Here is a 19749-nt window from a genome sequence, read left to right as displayed (position 1 = left end):
TGTACTGTGATTTCGGAGATCAAGGAACTAATGATATCTCCTGAAATGTCATTATAACAACTGTGGCGCGTCAGTCTGTAACTTGAGCAACAGCGATTCATTATATTTTGTACAGAACATGAGGAGTTCTTATTGTTCATGCTTCCTTTTTTGTGGCTACACTTTGGGGTGTCTGCTGGGGTCTGTTAGGAATACATATACTCAATAACTAGAAATTTTGCGGCCCCCCCCCCCCCCCCACCAATTTTTTTCTCTGGCCACATACTGTTATTTATTAGAAGTTATTTACCTAATTGCTTATTGCCAGGCGTTTCATGCTCATTGACAGGAGTTACATGCTCGGTGCCAGAGGTTTCATGCTTGTTGCCAGGGGTTACATGCTTATTGCTAGGGATTTAATGCTCACTGCAAGGATTTACATGCTCACCCACTGTATGGAATGCCCTCCCAGGCACAATAAGGACTCTCCTCCAGTCTCCAAACCTATAAGCGTTCCCTATAAACTTATCTCTTCAGGCAAGCTTATCAAATTCCAGAACCAGTCATCAGGGGTGGATTTATGGGTGAGGGCACCCCTAGGCACAACAATAATGCCCCCCCCCCCCCCCGCCTAATTGTATACTGTGACATTTTTTATTTGTTATTCTGTATCATATTTACTAGGTAGGACAGTTTACATGGACAGTATCTGCATGTCCTATCCATTTATACTCTATTCTAGATGGAATATGGTACAGTGCAGTAGATAATTTGCAGTTACTGGTACATTTCAGGCTGACAGTACTATTATGCCGCCCTCAAACATGTGCCCCCCTAGGCACGTGCCTCATGTGCCTAATGGGAAATTCGGCTCTGCCAGTCATGGAACCTTGCATTCTGGTGGAATCGATGCAATAAAGAATACAGTATCTATCCTTATGTATCAATGCCTATTTCCCTATAGATTGTAAGCTTGCGAGATTGGCCCTCCTATGTTTTGACTGTCTGTAAATACCCTGTTTGTTGTATCACTGTCTCCTTTGTAAAGCGCAACGGAATATGCTGCCTATATAAGAAACTGTTAATAAATATATCTATAGATATATATATCTATATATATCTATAGATATATATAGATATATCTATATATATCTATAGATATATATAGATATATAGATATATCTATATATATCTATATATATAGATATATAGATATATATATATCTAGGAAGATAAATCAGAGCGCTCCATAGTGCAATAAAATAAAGACATTTATTTATCAAAAACAGTTTTGTCTTCCATAAAATCAGGCCGTTATCACATACCACAATAGGCGGTTCAACAACCGCTAGACAACAGCATACACAGTGTTTGGGTTATACACACTGAACAGTCGGAGCGGTTACACTCATGGACGTCACTGCTTTACTTGCATCGGATGGACAAGGACTCCAACGCCAGGCCACGCCCCAACGCGTTTCGTAGTCACGTAGTCAAGGGCTCTGACAAAGTACGTGACTACGAAACACGTTGGGCGTGGCCTGGCGTTGGAGTCCTAGTTGATGCTGTTGTCTAGCGGTTGTTGAACCGCCTATTGTGGTATGTGAGAACGGCCTGATTTTATGGAAGACAAAACTGTTTTTGATAAATAAATGTCTTTATTTTATTGCACTATGGAGCTCTCTGATTTATCTTCCTAGAAATTCTACACCTGTGAATTCAGGTGACTTGGAGTTGCCGGGCTAACTGAAAAGACCGAGAGTGCACTTTGAAATAGCTTGGAACGGACTATATCCCGTTGTGTGTGCATAATCACACTTATTCCATGGTCTAAAAGGTTTTGTTTTTGCGCACTTATATTTTCTTTATATATATATATATATATATATATATATATATATATATATATATATATATATATATATATATATATATATATATATATATATATATATACATATATACCAGACAGGAATCCTTCAAGGATTAAGCACGTCACTGCAGCAGATTCTTAGTGAAGAATTTCAAGTTTATTCGCCTCGACGGGCCGTTTCGGAGCACAACCCCTTCATGCCCCGAAACAGCCCGTCGAGGCGAAATAAACTTGAAATTCGTCACTAAGAATCTGCTGCAGTGACGTGCTTAATCCTTGAAGGATTCCTGTATGGTATTTATTTTCAGCAAAGGCACGCAGCACCATTTGAAGTATTTGTGGAGAGTGCCGGTCCGACATCCTGTATATATATAGCTTGTAGGCTCGAAACAATTGTTTCTGCAAGTCTCCGAGTGACGCCCCTGCTTTGGTGAGCTATTGTGCTGTATATTTGGGGTATCCCCCCTGGGAAGGCACCGGAGCAAGTCCTGGTCTACAGTGGGAGTGCCGGATCTCGTTTGGACATATATATATATATATATATATATATATATCGCTATCGGGAAACTGTAAGTTCCAGGTAGTGATATATGCTACCCAGGACCTCTAGCACAGTGGTCAGGTAAAACTCGGTCCTCATTACCCCACACAGTGCATGTTTTGCAGGTCTCCTCACAGAATCAAAAGTGAAATAATTATCTCCACCTGCGGACCTTATACATTGTGTCTGTGAGTAATTAGTGCACCTGCTGGGTTACCAGCAAAACATGCACTGTGTGGGGAAATGAGGACCGAGTTACCTGACCACTGCTCTAGCACCTATCTGTCCATTAGGATCTTTAGCATCTGTCTCCTCTAAGGCCGTGGCCATTTTTGGACGGACATTTTCATCAGATTCCATACGGTTGGCCAGACCCATTGGAATCTGTGCCCCCACAGGCAGGAAAAAACTTGTGTCAACCCTGCTACTGTCGACCACGTTCCTATCAATCCTTCACTTGCATTGATCTAGCGTCACTGTCTGTCTAGACGTGGTCGACCAAGTTTAGCACCTAATTAGACGCCATCGACCACTAGTGGTCAACCATGGTATTTTCGACCTAAAAATGGTTGACCTTTTATCCCAGAACTTGTGCACCACACAAACTACACCGTTATAAATAAGCCACCAATGTGGACATGTATGTAATATATCCCGAATGGTTCTCTAAGTGATCTGTAGGTCTAAATACAGCAGATGCCCGTGGCGCCCAGGAATTACCGCCCCGTGAAACTAGCCAATGGAAACCTGGAGGCGGGCTTTGGAGTGTGGAAAGCATGCTGATTCCTGGGTGACTACTGTATTTAGCACTGCCAATCCCTGGAAGAAATATCCAGCATATATGTTACCATCCAAATCCCATTTATATAGAACAACAGAACGGCACTCAGAGACGATCAACTTGCATAAAAGAATGTATTCAGCAAAACAGGGTAATGTTTCGGGGGATAAACCCCATCCTCAGACCCCTCCTACAGCAAAGGAACGCCCCCAATTGAACCCCATATATACCTACCGGTGCCGCCCGCTCCACATCATTGTCACACCATTGACAGAAGTTGCTACGACTCACTTCTGGTCACAGAAGCCGGCACAGCAAACAGGCTTGCTTTCCAACAATCCGGAAGGAGCAGGCAGCATATCCAGCTGAAGGGGACATGCGCACATAAGTCTCTCATGGAGACTGGGCGAACAGATACTGTACAAAACTCGCACTGTAGCCTCGCTGAACTTCCATGTGCAACCACACGCAGTGACCCGGCACGTGTTTGCATACCCCCAAGAGGCGTGCAGTACCACATGCCACCACTGCAGTAGTTGCCATGGGCAACATAGCGCAGACCACAGAGAATAAAGAGACCACAGAGCACAATGGGTCTGATTCAGAGTTAATTGCAATTCTTTCAATTATCCAATGACTGCGCATGTGTACGGATTGGGCTCAAGCCTCAAGGCCCCCATACACTAGGGCGACTTGTCCTTAGGACAAGTCGCCCCCGACTTCCCCCTGAGCTTCCCCGGCTGCTCCCCGGGGGAGCTTGATTAGATTGGCACTTGATGTGCCATTTTTTACATGTGATAAATCGTCTCGATTTATCACATGTAAAAAACCCGGGGAGCAGGGGGGGGGGGGGGGGTGGCTAAGAGGTGGGAGCTGGTGGGAGCAGGTGGGCTGGGGACGCTGCGGGGGACACGTCTGTGCGGCTAGAAGGTAGAGGGAGCAGGGGGGGCTGGAGACGCTGCGGGGGACACAGGCTGCATAGAGCCGGGCATGGGGAGCCGGCCGGGAGCTGTCAGTAATGAATAAAAAAAAAAAGCCCATACAATGAATGGGCAGCCTGTGATTGGCTGCTGAGCGCTCTCTCAGCCAATTGCTGACTGGCTGAGAGAGCGCTCAGCCAATCACAGGCCGCCCATTCATTGTATGGGCTTTTTTTTTTTTTTATTCATTACTGACAGCTCCCGGCCGGCTCCCCCTGCCCGGCTCTATGCAGCCTGTGTCCCCCGCAGCGTCTCCAGCCCCCCCTGCTCCCTCTACCTTCTCGCCGCACAGACGCTGTCCCCCACAGCGTCCCCAGCAGCGGGGGACACAGACGTGTCCCCCGCAGCGTCCCCAGCCCCCCCTGCTCCCTCCACCGCCGCGCCGCCCCACTAGGTCCCAAGTCGGGTGGTCGGACGTGCAGCAGGTCCGACCACCCGACGCAGATCCGATGCGCACGGGACCGCGCATCGGATCTGAGGGGACATCAAAACTAGCCGATTTTGGTCCGATTTCGGCCAGATCCGACTGATCTGGCTGAAATCTGACCAAAATCGGCTAGTGTATGGGGGCCTTCAGAAATCGCAAAAAATATCTAATTGCCCCATTTGGGGGTGGTAATTGGTTATTTTCTGGGTGTGCCAGAAAATACGCAGGCGTGTTCAGGCATTTTTAACGCCGGCCTCCATAAGCTTGTATCTGTCACAGAGTTGGTGACGGATACGTGAGTTGGTGACGGATACGTGAGTGAATTGCATATTCATGTGCAACAGGATAGTGGATTGCAACATTTTCACAATTCACTCACAGATAAACACAGTGCGGGTTTTCTTTCTATCTGGACAGTGACTATCTACCTGCAGTGATCTGCAAATTTGCAGATGATCAATCAGGTCTGAATCAGGCCCAATATTCATGACTAAAGTGATGCCTATGCAATAAATTCCAAATGCAATTTGATCTTATTGACATTCATCCCTAAGTACTCCTGAATAACACTTTAGGAGGACCACAGTCACTCTTAAGAATGTAACTTTTTTTTCCTTCATAAATGTTGCTAACTTAGCACTGCAGAAATGCAAGTCCCATAAGCAGGGTCTACTCTGACTAGAGCATCTAACATTTTCACTGCATTAATAGTTATTTTATTGTGAACACTGGACTTTCTGCATCTTTTAGGCACTATCTATATTTTGGATGTGCTATTTTTCATACCTCTATAGCTTAGCCAAATCAGTATGGACACCAGTAGTGAATTTCACATTAGGCACAAGAGGCACTGTCCTAAACTGGGCGTACACGGGGGTGTGCACCAAAAATGTATGGTGCTACAACCGCTCGATCGGCGAACGCACCGTGCACTTTGGGCCCAAAACAGGAAGACGCCAAAGATAGCTCCAGACCACCCCTAGAGATACCGCATGGGAGCGGACGCCTGGGTCTGCTAATTAACGCTGATTACTACACCTGAATGTAATAAGCAATGCTGCAGCCTATTAAGTGAAAACCATGATTTCACTACCTGCAAGCCACACACAGTCCTCAAACACATTGGAAGCTTATCTTTCTATACTTCTCTACATTTAAAGGTTGTTTTAATTTTAGGTAAGATTCATTCTAAGACCTGCTTATATATGTCAAGGTAGTTATTCTATAACCATCTACACCCATTCAGTAAGGGTTTTTGTATACTTTAAAAAGCAGGACACTCAATTCACAGAAGTCAACATGTGTCAACTTTTTCACTGTAACACCAACATAACTTTATTTAAAAGTAAAACCAATGTGGGGACACATAGATAGTGATTAAAATGCAACATTAGAACATAATAAATATACAGGTAATGAGGGTTAAAATGTTGTTTTATTAGGGTGTTTATTAAGGTAGACAATTGAGTTAATAGAAAACAATTATTGAATAACAATTAAAATAATTAATTAATTGTCTTATTTATAGTTGAAAGGGAAGATTTGCAGTGCCATATATGTGAAGGGTATGCCAGTGTACACGGGCGTACGCTCACTCTTACGATCGGTGACACACGCTGAGTTTTCCATTGAAAAAAGGCGAGACCCGTCCATGCACTGTGGCGTACACTCCGATATACGGAAGATGTCGGTGTGAAAACGGACGAGACCCATCCGTATACGGTGGCGTACGCTCTGTTGTACGCCAGTTAACGGTGTCTAAGAGGAGACCCGTCCGTATACGGTGGCGTACGCTCAAGTGTACGCCACTCCCCATTGTCGGTGTTTGTGCCCGTCGTATGCGGATGTTTTGTGGGCGGACTTATGCTCACCGTCCGCGTACGGTGAAATGGACCGTACGTACGTTGCACCGACCGAACCAGAATAAGGCCCAGCATCTCTTCAGTGCTCCCCCCAATCTCCCCCCCCCCTCCTGCCTGTGGGATATTGCCTGGGAGGGACAATCTCCTAACAGCAGGGCTGTCCAACTGTAACCAGGACATTTGGGAGGTATGCTAAAAAAAATGTTCAAAGATGGACCCCTTAGAGAGGAAAAAGCATATGAGGGGAGAGGACCCTTCTCGTGAGAGCTTACATTCTAAAGGGGAGGGGCAAAAAGGTGGGTGACACTGAAGGGGTAGATGTAAGCATAATCAGAAAGTTACAATGACAGATGGCTTGGTTTAATGAAGTGGGTCTTGAATGAATGAATGAATGAATGAAAGAATTAACCATTTCTTCTAAAACTTTTTTTTAAATAAGTTTGTTTATTTGTAGCTCACAATACAACAGACAAATAACAAAAAAATGCAAAAGAATGAATGCATACAATAAATTGGAAGAGTCATTTGCGATGAAGTTTAAAATGTGATTCATTTTAACAATTTTATAAAGAAATAAAAATAAAAAGAGAAATCTAAATAATGAGAACATTTAGAAAGGGAAAAAGAAGAGCCAGAAGAGAAAATAGAAAGAGAGGATGAGATAAAGAGGAAAAAGGAAGAGATAGTAAAGGAGGAGGATAGGAAAAAAAGGTTGGAAGAAAGAGAAAGGGTGAAACTTCGGCAGAGTACAAATATAAAATAAGAATAGATTAGTAGCCAGTCCACAAGGCTCGCTGTAAAATAGTAAAAAGGGAAGCCAACTGCTGGAGGGAGACGAAACCGAGTTGAATTTCTTAAAAGGGGTTTTTAAGGATGCTTGTCATATACTCCATGCGATACACGTGCCACATGCGGGATAGTATGGAATACATGGAAGGAGCAACAGGCTTTCTTCAATCCATCGAAATTTGGCAGGTGGTCGTAGAGACCACAAGGTGCATCATTTTATTTTGTAGTTTGAATAAAAATGGGACATCTAGTGGAAGGAGAACATTTGGGGTCGTTTGGAATGGGCACAAGCAATAGGTTTGTTAGCAGTTGATGACTTTTTTCCATGAATCTGCTATTTTAGGGTACATCCACCAAATCTGCATGAATGAGCCTGTAGAATCGAACCCTCTCCAGCATTTGTATGATGAGCCAGGGTATATTTTATTGAGTGTAGGGGGAACCTAATACCATATATAAAGTAGTTTATACGTGTTTTCTTTCATTTCAACACATATAGAACTAGAGGCAGCATTGTCCCAAACATCTGTCCAATCTTCTTCAGTTAGTGAATCTTCAAAAAACTTTTTAATGAATAAAACATGTTCCATTCATATTTGCCTGTGCTCTAACCTGTTTTCATATCACAAGTTCTGTCTGAATAAAAAGTACAGTGTCTGAGGAAAGTGTTTGTTTTTTTGTGTAATAGAAATGAGCCATAAACCACCTACCAAGGTAATATGTGCTTTTCATCTTTTTTTAAGGATCAATCATAAAAATATTGTGGCCCTACAGGATATTCACGAGAGTCCCACTCACCTATACCTGTCCATGGAGCTGTAAGTAGCGGTTGTCTCACCTGTAAATTCCTGTAAAGCGTCACACAAGTACAGCATGTGACAGTTACCATAGTCTTCGCATTGTGTTCTCAATTACTGCACTGGTTGGTGTAAACCAGTGATTCTAAACCTCGGGCCTCAAGTATCCCCAACAGTTCACATTTTTTAGGTCTCCACACAGAATCACAGGTGAAATAATTAGCTCCACCTGTGATCTTTTAAAATGTGTCAGGTAGTAATGAGTGCACCTGTGCACACCTCTAGTGTTGCTCAGGTTGGGCATGTGCAGCAGCCATGGCTGGCATTATTGTTACATACCTCCCAACATGACCCTCTCCAGGAGGGACACAATGCTCTGTTTCTAGACTTTTCTCTTCATTTATGATTACCATCACCTGTGTTGAAACACCTTGGTTATTACTTAACCTGTTCAACACAGGTACTGGCAATCATGAATTAAAAGGGACATCCAGGAGCAGAGCATTGTGTCCCTCCTGGAGAGGGTCATGTTGGGAGGTATGTTGTTATGTTTTTCCATTATTTTAACAAGCTGGTAGCTCGTTAGTTCATAAATCTCAAAATATTCCTATTTTCCTTTTACTTATATTGTGTCTGATTCATAGTTATAGCCAATCTCAAATGAAAGCCCATTGTCAGGTACAAAAGTTTCCTATAAGCCATCTTTCCGTGCAGTAGATTATTATTATTAAAGGTCGCTGGCGAAAAGGTGGATTAAGTCGCTGCAACAGGTTTTATTATCTGCTGCGTACGGGTCCTATTATGAAATGAATGTAATCCACATACACACAGCGGTGACAGCCAGTGACTCACCCGCTCAGAAATCCCTACACCCCTAATCCCCCCAAGATGTCACTGCTAGTTTAATTCATTGCATGCTGTTGTGTCTCAGGACTGACTCATTGCATCTCTGCATCTCACAGTGTCACAGGAGGAGAACTCTTTGATCGTATCATCGAGCGGGGATATTACACCGAAAAGGATGCCAGTCAGCTCATCCGGCAGGTCCTGGACGCCGTCCAGTATTTACATGACATGGGGATTGTTCATCGTGACCTGAAGGTATTGAATGTTTGCTGGGAATACACAGAAAAGACAGTGATTGCATCATAATGATGCCTATATACTGTTTTATTCACAATACTCGTTAAAAGCCTGTGAAAATGGCAGCTTCTGCAATGTACTTTCACTTTGAGCTGTGACAGTTTTTACTTTCACTTTGAGCTGTGACCGTTTTAGCTTATCTGCAGCTACCTCCAATCTCTGTCTCTCTCCATATCCATCAAGTTTGAAACAAATCAGTGTCCCTGCAAAAATTGCTTTCACTTTCTGTTATGAGATCATAGAAACATAGAATTTGACGGTAGATAAGAACCATTTGGCCCATCTAGTCTGCCCCTTTTAGCATACAGAGGAGTAATTTGGTCTGTCGCGTGGCCTGTAGTGGTCCGTGGTGGTACTTTACCTCATAGAGGTGTGGAGGAGTAAAGGTGTGTACACAATGGTGCGATATGGCTTCCGATGTTGACGATATAGTGCACATCGGAAGCCATATCGTATACCGATTGTGTACTTTTCAGGGCTTGCGAGCCCGATGCGCTGCCGATGCGCGCTCCCGAGTGAGTGCAAATCGGCAGCGACATAGTGAGGGCAGGCAAGACTATATAGTGCAGATCTGCACTATATAGTCTTTGTGCCTGAATACTCACTATAGCTCCGGCGGCCAGAGGGAGAGGGGCTTCTCCTGGGGCTGCGCTGATGACCCGGAAGAAGTCCGCCTAAAGAGGAGGGCGGGGGGTGTGGCCTGATGTCTGCACGGCGGGGGAAGCTGTTTGATGTGCCGCGGCCCCGGGTGTCACAGCACGCTGACATCCCGGCACTGTGGTGACAGGTACTGTCCTCTGCTCTCCTTCATGTTCTTACACGGTCGACATGCTGCCGTGCAATGCGAGTCCCGATGCCATCAGATCGCATCGGGACTCGCATCGCACGGCAGCATGTCGACCGTGTGTACACACCATTAGCCTATCATATATATATATATATATATATATATATACATATATATCGTTGGATATCGTCGAAACGTGCTAAAATGAGGGCCCTCAAACTTAAAAGAGCAGATTTATTGAAGACAGCATCCAAAAAAGCTGAGGAAGTGTTCCCTTTTGTGTCCCAGTTTGATTCTTCTAGTACAGTAGTGCCGATTGCCAGCAAAGCATTGTGATGGATTGTGGCAACTGATGTGGAGCTACCAGTGTTTAAAAAAGTAAGGCCTTTAGCGTGCTATACGAGGAGACGTAATTTGAGGGATATTTCGTACATACGGATGTAACAGGATTCGAGTTTGCGATGAACTCGAATATACATGTTAAAAAACCGGGGTGCTATCGATGCCCCCGATGTGTAACATGCAGCTATATGATTCCAGGAGTAAAATTTAAAGATCCCCACTCCCCTAAACTATTTAACATCAGACATGTGCTGACATGCGATACTAGATTTGTCGTATATATGATAGTATGCCCTTGTGGTTTGTGCTATATCGGGATGACATCGCGTAAATTTAAAGAACACATGGCCATGCACAGGTCTTCGATCAAAGCAGCTCTAGCTGGCAAGAAGGCTGAACAGCCTGTTGCTATTAATTTTAAGGAAAAAGGGCACACACTAGAATCATTGAAATATCAAATAATAGGGGGCGTGGCCTAGCCGGCTGACGGAGCGGACGCACAGTACGGGAGCTCCGCCAGCTTCTCAACTTTACAAGGTGACATCCACACCTGGCAACCTCCCTCCCACCCGACCAGCGCCCGAATCCACCCGCAGTCCCAGCTTACCCACCAGGGAGTCTGGAGCCGGGGGTCGGCTAGTCCCGTCCCTGCAGGTTGCGGCCTACTCCTCCACCGCCAGGCCGTGACTCCCGCCCCGCAGACTGTGCCACCTGATCGCCCGGAGGGACGCTTGATCCAGCCCGCCGGACGCTGCCTGTGCACACCGGGGAGCGAAGCAGACAGCTCTGACCTGGCCACGGAGCCGAGCGGACTGAGGGGCAGATTTATTAAGCTTGGAGAAGAGATAAACTGGAGATAAAGCAGAGAAAAGGTAAAAGGAGATAAAGCACCAGCCAATCAGCTGTGTTTGAAAAAGACAGTTGGGAGTTGATTGGCTGTGCTTTATCTCCTTTTACCTTTTCTCCGCTCTATCTCCAGTTTATCTCTTCTCCAAGGTTAATAAATCTGCCCCATAGACACAAGGCAGCTCCTCACTGAACATCCCGGGAGGCGGCCATCTTGGGTGGGACGGCTCCACGGAAAAGGGACCAGCCGGAGACTGCCTAACACCCACTGCACCAGGGCACCTACTACTTCTCTCCCCCTCTGTAAGTACAGCAGTTCTGACTAATAATCGGGGGCAAACAGGCAGATCTCCACAGCCTCCTGTTATTAAGCATCTTGCTGTCGGCCATTTTCGGGGAGGCAGTACCTCTATAAAGCATAATCTATAAAGCTGTAGGGGAACACTGAGCTTACAGCCCTTAACACCCCCTGACCCCCTACCCCACTTGTTCATTCCGCTCACCAGAGACATTAACATATACACCGGGGAACAGGAGGCTACCCAAACAACTTCTTTAAGTTGCAGCCCTCTGACAGCACAGAACCAGGGCCCCGGGTCTGTCTCTCTTTTAAAACAACCTAACCAGGGACGTGGCCTGGATGACGGGCTGAGCGGACGTGGGGACGATTGCTCTCCTCCTTTGGGACTCCCCTTCAGCGCTCTAGACCCACCACCACTCTTGAAACACCCCGGACCACCCCTCCCCCCCACGCTGTAGCCTTCCTTTTACGGGGAGCTGCAGAGCCGGGGGAAACTTCGGGAGTCCCTGCGGGTTGCGGCCCTTTCACCGGAGTGCGGCCGGGGCCTCGACTCCCGCGTCATCCTGTGACGCCACTCCAAGGGAGAGACCTCATTGCCAAGTGATACCAGAACCTGACGGAAGACTGCTGTGGACTCCTCTGGGAGCTCTCACACGGAGAGACCTCCCTTCCCACAGCGGGGGCAGCACTCTTACCTCAGAGCTTTATCACCTCCGGAGCTCTCTCCCTCCACCCGCTGGCTGCCTCCTGACCATCCGGCCGGGACCCCAATTGACGCACGTAGCCTTCCCACACCAGGCATAACAAGATATATATCTGCCTCCCAATAGAGCTCTGCTGGCCAGGCTCCTCCTCTTGTCATAAGGCACCGAAATATCAAATAATAGACCATGTCCCTGAGTCTAACAGAGGCGGGGACAGAGTCAAACGGTTATTAACGTCTAGAAGCAAACTGGATCCATAGACTGAACACAGTGTCGCCATGTGGATTAAATGAGTGAATTGTATTGAGCTAATTTACGTAGGTTTTGTATATAGGTCGAACAATAGGGAGCTCTGTATCAGAATATTTGGTAGCTGTAACATTTAAGTGATATGTTTAGCATTATGATTGCACGCTCTCAGTTTGAATATTTCTTGGAATGTGTTTTTTGTATATAATTGATGATCCTCGTCTTCAAATGTCCAATTTTTTATGTTGTGGTGTTTCTTGTAAATATATAAGTGTATGTTCATGAATTTTATATATCTTTTTGTATATGCATTTTCTTTGGATGTCCAACATATCCACTGCCACTGCCCCAGCCCGGAGTGAGTTGTGCAGGTTGCTATGGGAACGCGTGTAAGCGGGTGAGAGCCGCTGGCGCGTCCCTTGTGCGCCTTTCATGATTGACTGTGGTGCTAGGGGTAGGAAGACGCTACTCCTGGGCGACCTACTGTGTATGCGGGTTGCTATGGCAATGACGCCGGCGTGTGAGAGCCGCTGACGTCATGCCTATGCGCCTGTGTGCACGGGGGGCTGTCTGGAGGAGTGTTGTGGGCGGAGAAGGGAGATGTTGGCGCCATGGATCCTATTTAAATGGTAAGCTGTATATGTATTTTGTATCCTCTTGAAAACGGGGTGTCGAGGTCAAATAAAAAATTTCGTTTGATTGTGAAGGCTGCAGTGATGTGCTTGTTCCTGTTCACCTGCGGGGAATCGGGACCTTGGCTTGTGTGTGTATATATATATATATATATATATATATATATATATATATATATATGTATATAATAGTAAGCCCGCTCAAAGCAAATACTTCGGAAGCTAGTCGTCTACCTTGTGATTGCCTCTGTGTTTATGCATGTGTGAGCGAGAAAGAGATATAGTTTCACTCGGAGACAAACAAAGGGACACTAGACATATATATATATATATATATATATATATATATATATATATAGTTATCTCATAAGGGAATGCATAATACAGCTTATGAAATATACCTGGATAGTTTGACCAATAAGCACAAGTTAATTCTTACGTGTACACTATTTTGGTAAGAGGCCAACATGTGGATTCAGGTTGTCATCGCTTTCATTAAGTGGGATGCTGACAAAGACAAGTATAGCCCATCTGCACGCAGCCCTTGAAGGATGAGAATAAGTCTATGCTGCCTTAGTACTATACATTCAGGCCAGAGAAAAGGTATTACGATTACTGGTGCAGTAGATATTTTTTTTAAATATTTCACTGGCAATTCTCCCCTTGTGCTTTCAGCCAGAGAACCTCCTGTATGCAACCCCCTTTGAAGACTCAAAAATTATGATCAGTGACTTTGGCCTGTCTAAGGTCGAGGATGATGGAATGATGGCCACAGCTTGTGGAACACCAGGCTACGTGGGTAAGGGTTTGTCACATCAATGCCAGATAGCTTCAACACCAGGAGGGGCCGATCCAGTTCTGAGTGTTGTGCAAAATAATCTTATTTTTTTGGAGGGACAAAATATGTATTATTTTCAGAAGTCATTGACGTTGATTCAATTGAATGACATAGGGGCAGTGTTGGGTTTGAGACAAAAATGGTCTATGTTTAACATGGCAGGAATTTGGGTACAATTTTAGGCAAGCATAATGCTGAAAAATATGGCAAAGGTGGTATCACCAGTTTACACCGGGTGGGAGCTGTGATGAGTGGCGGAACTTGTGGGTTGTGGGCCCAGGTGCAAAAATATATTTTATGGCCCCCTTCCTCCACCCTCATTGCTGGTTTGAGCAGCAGGGGCACCTTAGTGCTTAGGGGCCCTGGTGCAATGCATCTGCTGGACCAATGGTAATTCCACCTCTGGTTGTGTGATGAATGTGAGCCCTTAAATATCGTCACCTTGCTCTTTGAAGCTGTAAAGTTGTAGAAAGATTGGTAAAGGAAGATGAGCTACAGTTTTTGGAAATAACACTTGACTTGGGTGTGTAATGTAATAGTAGACCGTTATAGTCCCCAATGTACAATGTAATTATTTCTCTCTACTGCCCTCTTTGACACCCGCAGCCCCGGAACTCCTGGAGCAGAAGCCATATGGGAAAGCTGTGGATGTATGGGCCATTGGCGTCATCTCTTACATTCTGTAAGTATCTCATTACATCCCCTTACAGTACATCCGTCAACTGAAATGACCAAATTTCACAGCAAATTCAGGAACAATAAAGCTGAGGTTTTAACTATAAGAGGGAAGTTTTTGTTATTTTTTACACTAATCTGCACACTACCGTAACTCCCGTAAAAACGCACATTCATGTTTTGAAAAACTGCACGTGTCTAAAATAAACCACACATTTCCATTACTAAAAATTGGCAGAAATCTCAAGCGAATTCTGACTTTGTCTAAAAAAATCACACCCTACTACATCTCGCTTGGGGGTAAGGGGGGGGGGGGGGTAAATTTACCAAGATGAATTTCTATTGAAGATGGAATGTTGCCCATAGCAACCAATCAGATTATGGGCGGGATTCTCTAAAATCCGCAGCCCAGTATCGCTGGCATTCGCATTTCTAATGACCGCATATTCTCTAAAATATGCGGTCATTAACGCAAGGGACAGCTCTTGCGGTAACAGCTGTCCCTTGCGATGCGGCGCCGTTGCTGGACTTCCGGGTCTATGACCCGGGAGTCCGTCTGCGCATGCGCGCTCCGGCCGCGGGGCATGCTGGGAGGGATCCGTGACGGATCCCTCACACAGCGCTGCGGTAAGAAGCCCATAGGCTTCTGCAGGGGATCGCCAGCTTTTTCTGGCGATTCCCTCCGCAGCGCTGGCACTGCGAAGGGGGGTTAGAGAATACAGAAATGCGGTAAAAACCCCGATAACGGGGTTTTTACCGCATTTCTGTGATAGAGAATCTTGCCCTATATCTATTATCTTTTAGAAGGTACTAAATAATTAAGAAGTAGAATCTGATTGGTGGCAACATCCCATCTTCAATAGAGCTCCCATCTTCAATAGAGCTCCCATCTTAGTAAATTTACCACATGATGTCACTTTTAAAATTTACTAACTATTGTTAATTTATTGTTATATGGTGACTGTTAGATTATCGAAGCGGTTACCAGCTGTTATAGAGTCATCTGATAATTTGAAAAGTGAATAAATGCTTTAGTTTTCTTCTAAGAGATATATATTACTTTAGCTTTTTTAATACATTTTTGAGATCATTACGAGATCAGTGTTTTACGTTGAGCCTTTGTTTCCAAATGACAAAATGCTAAACCTCTTTATGTCCAAATTTTTCAGGCTTTGTGGCTACCCCCCTTTTTATGATGAAAACGACTCTGAGCTATTCAGTCAGATCCTAAAAGCAGAATATGAATTTGACTCCCCGTACTGGGATGATATTTCAGAATCAGGTACGGCATAAAGTACATATGTCTTCAAAGCGTGTCCATATGTCTTTGTTAACGTATGTCATACCCCTCCTCCAACAGAATGTAATGAAAGATTCCTATGTGTCATCTCAGCACCTTGCACCACTAGATGTACAGTGCCTTTCCTCTGATCTCACCAGCAGTTTCTGAGCCAAGCCATTAATACTGACTTAGTGGTTGTAAAGGGATAACCTTTCCGTATGCTGCTAAAGCTAAGAAAATGAAATAATGAGATTCCCTGGGAATAGATCTGTCCTAACTTCTCATATTTACCATCTCCTGAGAGATTTAGAGGTGGCGCATGAAAAACTGATCCCCAGATTGTGATCCTAGCAGCGGAACAGGTATCTTCCCAATATTTTACATCACCTGAAAGAATTTTAGCTTTTTAGAAATGTTGAGACATTAGAAAGAAACTATGGGTCTGATTCGGACATGTTTGCTGGGCAGCGTATATTCGCTGACTAGCGAACAGATAAACGCTGCACGCCGAATGCACGCCCCCTGCAAAGAAAATTTCCACACTAGCAAGCGAGCGTATGTGCATGCTTACACATCCGTTCGCATGTAGCCGTAGGGTGGAAAAGTCATTCGATGGTCGCATACAATCGAATGACTTTTTCTGGCTTCCTGGATAAAAGCAAGTGCATACTTATTTTATCCAGGATGATGATGGCCGAATTCGGGATTGGCGCTGACATCATGGGACGTCAGTAACTCGCCCCATGCAGGCACCGACATGCCTGCATTTGCAGGGGTGCGCACAGTGTGTCTATGGGTGCACCCATAAAATGCTGGGTGGTCCACTGCACCCACTGCCTGCCCGACCATCAGTGAGCGAACGCTCTGGCTCTGGAGGTTTGCACATGCGTATATTTGCGCATGCGCAAAACCCCAAAATCAGCCAGGGTAGCGAATTCGGCCCACACCAAGTGGATCTGGATCGCCCCCTATGGAGGAGATGTATCAAACTTCTAAAGAAGAGGGCGTAGGGAGAAGCTATTTCTTGCATTATTTTTTAGAATGTAATAAATGCCAGATTGCTAAGGGCAACTACTGCACTCTTTTGAAGTTTTGATAGTGGGGGGGTCTGCCCTTTATAATGACCTTAATTGCATCTCGAAGAGACTTCTGTTGCATAGATAGCACTAGACTGTATTGTAAATAGGTCACTAAGAAGCTCTCTGTATTGTAAATAGGTCACTAAGAAGCGCTCTGTATTGTAAATAGGTAATTTAGACAGCTCTTATTGTATGAATGTGGCTAGAATGTTTTGTGCATTGTATATTTATCACTTCAATGCTGATTATCAATAGTGATAAATATAGTGTCTATATCAATCACTAGAATGTTGTCTATAGTGTAGAAATGTTATTATTGGAATGCTTTCAGGACCTCAAACTGGTCACCCATGGATCTTTCAAATATGACAGATGGTGACACACCTGTGCCCTGCTAGGTGGTCCGTAAATTTGAAGTGATGGGGTCCTGAGGATAGAGGTTGAGAAACACTGGTATAAAGTACAGGTGGACAAATAATGGCCATCAAGGCGTATGTGGCTCACCAGTCCATTTTGGCCAGCCCCTTTACTAGCGTTCCTGTGCTGTTGGTGTACAACCCAGTGTAGCAGATGCCATGAATGGACAATGAGCTGCCTCCTGCCATAGTGCAGCAGTGCTGACAGGAAGTTCACAGTCACAGACTATTACTGTGGATACATGTGGCCCTACCCCCTGGCTTTCTCTATTGGGCCTCATCTCCCGATCTTGTGTGACTGATTGGCTTCCGCCAAGCTCTGCGGGACCACGATTTGACCTACTTGAGATAACAGTCATTTCTATGTGTTTAAATGTTTCTATGTGTATTACTTTAAATAAATTATCTGGCTGCCTTAAGAGTGGGGGGAATTGGTCATCTGCATTCCAACACACCCAGCACAGAGCAATGACTTCTTGCTGATACATTGATAATGGCAGGTCAGACGTTCAAAAAGAGATGTAGCCAAAAGGCCAAGTAAGTCCATCACTGCACATGTCGGCATGGTCTCATGGGTTAGGGGACGGCCTTGAAGCCCAAACCCCCATTTTAGTCACTGCAGTTGGTCCAGAACATACTGGCTGTCCTCAGAGATTGTCATGTGTGTAGTGCCAGCTCCGGCATTGTAACAGGAGCTCGGTTCTGTACATAATGTCCCACTGCAGCATTTGGCTTCTGTCAATGAGGAGGAGTCAGCCCTCTGAGGGCTACACCCATAGTGACGTCACTAGCACTATGGGGGAAATTTACTAAGATGGGCGTTCTATTTCACATGGGATGTTGCTATGGGAAACCAAAGTCAATTTGCGATACATCTTCCTAAAGTCCTGTATATATGTTTTCCCAGCCAAAGATTTTATCCGACATCTCCTAGAAAGGGAACCAGAGAAAAGGCTGTCCTGCCAGCAAGCACTGCTGCATCCATGGTAAGCCAGCCACGCTGGGTCTTCATCTGCTCCTCTATGTAATAAGTTACCGCCTCAGGCTTGGGCCGCATGCCAGATATTACTAAGGAAACAACAGCCACAAAAATCAAAGCTCTTCAGCCGCATTCTGTTTTCTCAAATATGTATTCTAGGCCTGCGCCAATATACACAGGCTGAATGCCAGCGTTGGTGTCTCGGATCTATCTATGATTGCCCTAATGTACGATATCTTTGTTCTGTAAAGATGGAGTACTGCAGATCATTACTTTTTTAAAAATCAGATTTTAAAATTGTTTTTATTTTGCTGTCAGAAAATATTTTTGGGGTATGCTTATAAAATGTATTTTGCAATGGAGAAAAACATTGCTTTATTTTAGTACTAAAGTTTAGTTAATTTTTTTCTCACCCCAAGTTTTAAATGTGCCCCTGTTGGTCAGTCAAGCCTAATGGCGGATCTAGTGGAGGTTGATTGGGACTTTCTGCATCCTGCCCCGCTTCTGTGCACAACTGCAAACGTGTACGCAGCCATGCACACGGAGAAAGTCATTCACCATACAATGATTTTTCCCCTGCTCGCAGCGCTGAGTGAGCCAGAAATCACTCGACGCTGCAAAGGCCATGTGAACGGCTGTGTTTTCTGTGGCATTCCCAGAAAGCGCTGGCGCCACCCCTCCAAATGCCCGTGTCAGTCACCTTGCGAGCAGCAAGTGAAGGCACCAAGCATGCATGCACCGCGATGAAGGGGAAAAATACTAGGCCTAAAATCCCTCAAACTGGGTGGTTTTCACCCGTCCAGTCGAATTTCCCCGGGGTGGACGGCTTTCCATATCAGAACGCTATGCAAAGCCATCCATCCCGCCGGTCATCTGTTGGTAATACCAACAGATGAGCAGCGGTGGCGGAGCACGCATCATTGATCTCCGCTCTTCCCCGGGCTGTACACTGGCCAGTTTTTGAGCTGAAATAAGTTCAAACGTTTAAAGTGAGCTGCTTTCAGTTCAAAATAGCCCAGTGTGTATGGGCCTTTAGAATTCTCTAAGCACCAAAGCATCACTACAACTCAATAAGCCAACATCCCCTGACCCTGTGCTGTTTGGCAAAACTCCCAGCATGCATCTTTCTGTATCCTGGCGGAGATTCAAGAGACACAGTAATCAAATGCATCATTTATGTGGTGAATAAATAGCCAGGTACTGTATTTAGTAGAATAAATTATACTTAGTTTTTCTTGGTTTCTATTTACTATACTAATGTAGCCGTTCTGTTTGATAAATGCTTTAATGTTAAGTTATCAGCCAGTATAACAGAATCATGAAACAGAACATTTATCTGACAGTTGCACAACCCTTCCAGAGCCGGAGGCCTGAGTTATTTATAGAGAAAATGTATTTGCAAGTTTAAATAAATGTAAAATGAATCAGCAAGAGAATATTCCCTGCT

General features: G+C 44.9%; 1 protein-coding gene across 2 annotated transcripts in view; it reads left to right on the top strand.

Annotated features, from left to right (window-relative positions):
* PNCK (pregnancy up-regulated nonubiquitous CaM kinase) overlaps positions 1 to 19749 on the top strand; it is a 165454-nt gene that overhangs the window by 130240 nt on the left and 15465 nt on the right. For both annotated transcript variants that reach the window (XM_083159020.1, XM_083159019.1), the window contains exons 4-9: positions 7976 to 8050; positions 8992 to 9130; positions 13709 to 13832; positions 14478 to 14553; positions 15716 to 15828; positions 18231 to 18309. In XM_083159020.1, coding sequence (XP_083015146.1) covers positions 7976 to 8050; positions 8992 to 9130; positions 13709 to 13832; positions 14478 to 14553; positions 15716 to 15828; positions 18231 to 18309 — 606 coding nt within the window. The remainder of the gene's footprint in view (positions 1 to 7975; positions 8051 to 8991; positions 9131 to 13708; positions 13833 to 14477; positions 14554 to 15715; positions 15829 to 18230; positions 18310 to 19749) is intronic.

This window comes from Crinia signifera, chromosome 9 (genome assembly GCF_055691185.1).
Source record: "Crinia signifera chromosome 9, ASM5569118v1, whole genome shotgun sequence".
Lineage (NCBI taxonomy): Eukaryota > Metazoa > Chordata > Amphibia > Anura > Myobatrachidae > Crinia > Crinia signifera.
Note: the sequence above shows the minus strand (reverse complement) of the source record. Positions and strands in the feature narration are given on the sequence as shown.